This window comes from Calidris pugnax, unplaced genomic scaffold (assembly GCF_001431845.1).
Source record: "Calidris pugnax isolate Ruff unplaced genomic scaffold, ASM143184v1 scaffold1468, whole genome shotgun sequence".
NCBI lineage: Eukaryota > Metazoa > Chordata > Aves > Charadriiformes > Scolopacidae > Calidris > Calidris pugnax.
The window spans coordinates 1-5,557 of record NW_015091968.1 but is presented as its reverse complement, the minus strand read 5'-3'; the positions used below and the strand labels follow the sequence as shown (position 1 = coordinate 5,557).

General features: G+C 35.1%; 1 protein-coding gene across 1 annotated transcript; it reads right to left on the bottom strand.

Annotated features, from left to right (window-relative positions):
* Positions 1 to 922: 922 nt before the first annotated feature.
* Positions 923 to 4,755, bottom strand: LOC106900184 (protein transport protein Sec24B-like). Its single transcript, XM_014962171.1, has 6 exons — positions 4,594 to 4,755; positions 4,177 to 4,232; positions 3,648 to 3,854; positions 2,781 to 2,907; positions 2,038 to 2,147; positions 923 to 996 (listed from the first exon to the last, which is right to left on the bottom strand). Exons 1-6 carry the CDS (start codon positions 4,616 to 4,618, stop codon positions 961 to 963), a joined length of 561 nt encoding a protein of 186 aa, XP_014817657.1. The 5' UTR covers positions 4,619 to 4,755; the 3' UTR covers positions 923 to 960.
* Between the last annotated feature and the right edge of the window lie 802 nt (positions 4,756 to 5,557).

Below are 5,557 nucleotides of genomic sequence, written 5' to 3'. Positions count from 1 at the left end.
CTGGGTATATAAACTAACAGGATGTACTGATTTTCCCATAAATTTTGCATGGGATGAGTTGTCCTAAAATAATTTAGCATGCTTCTGAGAACCTGTTAAGAAAATACCTGTAAAGATTTAAACGAAGAAAGACTAAAACGATAAATGTGAGTGAAGAATTTTATTGTAGACATTGATGACTTAATCAGAATTTAAAATAAAGTTCCCTAAGAGAAACTTGCAGAAAACAACTTTCAGAGTGAGGATGCAAATTAGTTTTCAAAACACACGAATATAGTGAAGTTTAACCAACGATTCAGTCCATGCTGTTCCAATGCAAAAATGAGAAGAGAAAGAAAAGCAGCACAGGTAGATCTAGGTAACTGTGATCTGGAAAAAAAAACCAAACTGACAAGAAAATTCCCTGAGACAGCCTCCCATCAGTGGTTACAACACTCCAGTATGCAGCCCCTCAGCCATTTCGGTGCAAGAACCACCAATTGCATGTCTGTAATTTAGTTATTTTTGGTCTCGGCAGGGGGGAAGAGAACACTTCATAGATGTTTGTACAATCAACGGGTTGCTAGAAGTTACAGGTAAATATTCTTTGCAGATAAAGAAGGAAATTATTTGCAGATCCACCTTTAATCACATGCAGGAAGATAGCTCTCATCATGTAAATTGTTTCAGCAGCTGTGTTTTTGGCAGGGTTGGTTTTTTTTGCTTGGTTGGCTTTTGGGGATGTTTTGGGGTTTTTTTCAGACATCTTTTTTTGGGTTGTTTTTCAGACATCTAAGTTGTACTTCAGAATCTCAGGCAACAGAACTTCTGTCCTTTAGGGACAGAACATTTAAATGCTTTCTGCAAGTTTTCTGCAAAACTTTAGGTTAGTGGCATTCATAATAAAACGTTAGCTAATTTGAAAAGGTTATTTATAGTCTTACTTGTCTAGGTTTTCCAGCAATGACTGGCAGAGTATTGTCAAATATCCAGCCTCCACTGCATTATGAGACACATCTAAAACAAATAAATATACCGCAGGCTGAGGAGGACGAAGCTACAAAGTAAAAAAAATAAAAATAAAAATTGTTCAAAAATCATATTTAAAGAAATGTTAAAAATGATTAGTCATTATAAAGGGAAGTGGGAAAAGGGAATAAGTAGAAAAACACAAGGTATACATTATGCAATAAAACTTCTTTACTAGGAGTCATGCAGATACAATTAACCCCAATTCCCAATGGTTAATAATTCCCATTTGTAATAAGCACATAATGCTTTGCTTTCTGAACAGAAATTGGATATTTTAGTCCCTCCTTCCAACAGTCAACTCAAACATGACTCTCTGATTCCATTGGTCTTCCATTACGTGGATAAGGTGATCCATTAAACTGGGTTAAAATAATCTACCTACATCCTTTTCCCAACCATTAACATGCTGTATTTATTCACTGCCAAATGTCTTGGCCACAGTGATTCCATTCTACGACAACAGAACAATTTATTTTAGCTCTTGTTAATAATGTCATTATGAACAGGGCCTTTTACCAGGCCATATTTATCTTTCTTGGAGACAAGACAACTGCAACAGCAATTTAGTCTGACTCCTAGTTAGAATCTTTTCTGTCACAATTACTAACTCAAAATTTGAGCCCAACTTAATTCTCTAGTTATTCCATTACTGGTCTTTCAAAACCTCTTCAAAATGAGGGAGAAACCAAGAAACCACATTGCAACAGACTCAAACCAGACTATGCCTCATTAAACTCCACTGGAAAACGACATGCGTTCCAATTGCCTTTAACTGACAAGCATTTGAATATTCATTTGCCAAAACTAAATTAATACACACCACAGGAGCAATATGCAACATTAATTTCAAGCGCATTGACAGTATCATGCAACTGGGATATGGCCATATCGAGGGATATGGTGTAGGGGAGGACTTTGTAGAGTAGGGTAGATGGTTGGACTCGATGATCCCAAGGGTCTCTTCCAACCTCAATGATTCTATGATTCTATGAACTGCTGTTGAAGTTACCATGAAAACTTGTTTACCATGTAGTCTGAGGAAGCAATGAACTCCACGGTAGAATTTTGGACCTCTGGCCGTTTGTGAGGCTCTCCATAAGATCGTGTCAGAGGATTATACATAAACTCTTCAGGAACTATAAAAAAAAAAATTTTAAAAAATTTTTTCCCCACAAAAAATTTTATATATTTGTCAGCAAATAAAAAGCATTATGGCAGCTACAAGCAAAGTAATGCAGACATATTTCAATTATCACCAACAACAGCAAAAAAAAGAAATCACATTAACGATTGAAGGAACATTTCAAGTGTCCCACGCATCAAAATTAAGTCAGAGGAGACAAGAGCAGGTTGATTTTAAGCAGCAATTCATTGCCAACTTCAAAACACCAATGCAAATAGAGCATTTCACAACACTAAGCTTTGACCTGTATTGTTTCTCATAACCTCTGGCATGGATGGCAGACAGTATGAGCTGTCACCATGTTGCTGTCTGTGTATTGCAACAGCAGTCAATGGAAGAAATTGACCTCATTATGCAAGTAATCAGGATAATACGGTAACATTTAATTTGTCTCAAAATTTCAAACCACACTTTTGCTTCAGAAAATGCACCGCACATCTGACTTGTGATCCAGAGATTTTTAAAAAAATCTTAAGAACATTGTCATTTTAATCTACATTTTAATCTAGAGTATGCCATGGACTGATACAACGCAAATACCTGACAGATTCTATAAACACAAGCATCTCTTGCTACAAACCCTTACCATCGTTAACTCTATAGCAGAGATTACATTTCCACCTCCTTTGATCAATGAAAGAAACAAAAGGGTTGATGTATGTCCTGCAGGATCTGCATCTCACTATTGTGCTTGATGTTATTACTGGTAATTGCTAAAAGGAAACAATGGAAAGCTGTAACAAAGGTACATAATACATTTTATGGAAAACATTACTGTGCAGTACAGAGCATAAAAGCTTCACAAGACAAGATATTCTATCATCTTTCCTTTTATCTTTTTAGCTCATTTTCATACAGAGTAATTATGATGCCTATTAAAAATATCCTCCTTTCTAAAATCAGCAGAAATAACCACGGATCATTGTCTTAATCCAATCTCACAAATCAAAGATTTTTAATGACATTAAATTACACTGTTATAATAACACAGCCACTATGGCAAGAGGAATTATGAAAGACAGGACAACTCTGGGTGACTAAATATGACAAACAGCAAACCTTACCCAAAGAACACACATTAGATGAAGTTATACCAGATCGTTATCCACCTTTTTACATAAACACAGTATTAGGTCTACAATTTAATATATCCACAATTTGGTTCAAAACCCAGCTTTATATTAATTGAGTCAGTGACATTTGCAGCTGCTTCTGCTCACCAAGAAAAGCTCTGGACCAGAGGCCCCAAAAATAGCTTATGCAATTTGAAACAAGTAATACCACATGTAGATGTATGAAGTAGTGATCTTAAATGCACATAGAAATTGAACAATTAAAACTCAGTTAATTGTTATCGACAAAAAATAAGAGTTGATCTGCAAAAGTATACAAGTCTGAAAAACATAGCAAGTCCCTAGTCTCATGAGATGAATATTAATGGAAATTTTTGTACCTTTGTGCTTGACCTTTGATTGGGATCTTCTCGGGAGTGCAAGAGCCCTGCTCCCAAAGATGGCAACTGGGTTTGGAACACAGATATCCGCCCACCCGTCGGAGACATCAGTTTAAAGGCAGCCTGAAGAGCAGGGCCCAACGCACTGTGTGTTTCTCTCGTATTGGTGAACATATTTGGTAATGCATTCAACAGATCCTTGATCAGCTGCAGAACAGATTGAAAGGTGTTTATGAGATTTTGCAGGCCGGAGATTTTCTGCTGTTTCTAAAAAGCTGTACTGCCATAGCTGAAGCGGAACAATCAGTACCAAATATTTCAGCTTCGTTTCAAAACACTAAGGAAAACAAAGTCATCATTTAAAAAAACCTATGACGCATCAAACAAACAGCGTGTAATACTTCTATAATTAAAAAGTAACATTAGATTTGCAAATTATGAAGATAGGCTTGAATTCAAAGTTTAAAAGGAACGTCTATTTTGAGTATTTAACTTTTTGAATTTAATGATATATTTTGAGCAATCATACCTCTTTGCTTTCATGGAGATTTACAAGTAAACTATCTGGTGTAGGTAGGAAAATATCTGCAGGGAGAATGGAAAAAAAGCATTTTATTTAAAGAAAAAAATAACATTAAAATGAGAACAAAACATTTCACTGCCCACTGTTATACATGCCATGAAAGTCTACTTTTTGGAGACATATATTAGAGAGAAAAATAATACAGCCCCTACCAAGACTGTTTTATTCAAATCAAGATTAACATTTGAATGTCACTTTTTAAACACCACCTGCTCTGTAGTTAGTGTAAGATTGTTTTTAAAAGTATGTCCTCTATACATTCAATAAAATTGACATACCAAAATATTTGAGATTTTTTTTTCCCAGAAGAAATATTAGAAAGTAGCTTCTCAAAAATTTGGTTTCCATTTTCTTTTTACTTACCATCAATATCTGAGACAATCAGCATCTGAGGCTGAGATAGACCTTCTTGCAAGTTGTAAAACTGAACAGTGCTGTCAAACGTTATGAACCCTATTCTTGTTCTTGAGTCTCCAGGCAGCCTGAAGCATTAAAAAAAATAAACTAGTAAGACCTAAATTTCTCTCTCAAGACACAAACATACACACAGCTCTTGCTGATGTTAGCACATACTTAGCTCATGTATACAAGAGGTGAAGGGAGAACAAAATAAAGGCAAGATCTGAAACATGAATACAAGTAATATTTCTTCAGTGTTTCCTGAAAAGTTGGGATAATGACACAATTTACAAGACTAAGTGTTACAGATAATCACTCACTAATATATTGATGTTTTGCTTCAAGAGAGAACTTAGCAGGTTCATTTAAACATTACACTGACAAATGAAAGAAGGCAGCCTTCTCAGTTTTTAAATATAAAGTTCTGCTCCTTCCTAATGCAAAAAACCCACTCAATAATGTAGTTACAGAGAACTTGCAGCTCTAAACCAAAAGCCAATGTCTCTACAATGCAACATATTTATTTCTCATGTGGACCACATTCTTACGTATGACATTAAAAATACAAAAAAGGAAACCTCAAATGAAACATCAAACATCACCAAGTGCTGAAAACCCTGATGGTGAACAAAACCAAGGCAAATATTGTTTTCACCATCTGGGTATATAAACTAACAGGATGTACTGATTTTCCCATAAATTTTGCATGGGATGAGTTGTCCTAAAATAATTTAGCATGCTTCTGAGAACCTGTTAAGAAAATACCTGTAAAGATTTAAACGAAGAAAGACTAAAACGATAAATGTGAGTGAAGAATTTTATTGTAGACATTGATGACTTAATCAGAATTTAAAATAAAGTTCCCTAAGAGAAACTTGCAGAAAACAACTTTCAGAGTGAGGATGCAAATTAGTTTTCAAAACACACG

Bases quoted from the DNA above. Each gene is read 5' to 3' on its own strand.
- LOC106900184 (XM_014962171.1), bottom strand. From the start codon at position 4,618: ATGCTGATTGTCTCAGATATTGATG. The intron at 2,908-3,647 runs GTACAAAAATTT...GTTTCCTTTTAG, and splicing joins ATCAAAGGTCAAGCACAAAG to CAATTACCAGTAATAACATC. The intron at 2,148-2,780 runs GTAAGGGTTTGT...TTTTTTTTATAG, and splicing joins CTGCTATAGAGTTAACGATG to TTCCTGAAGAGTTTATGTAT.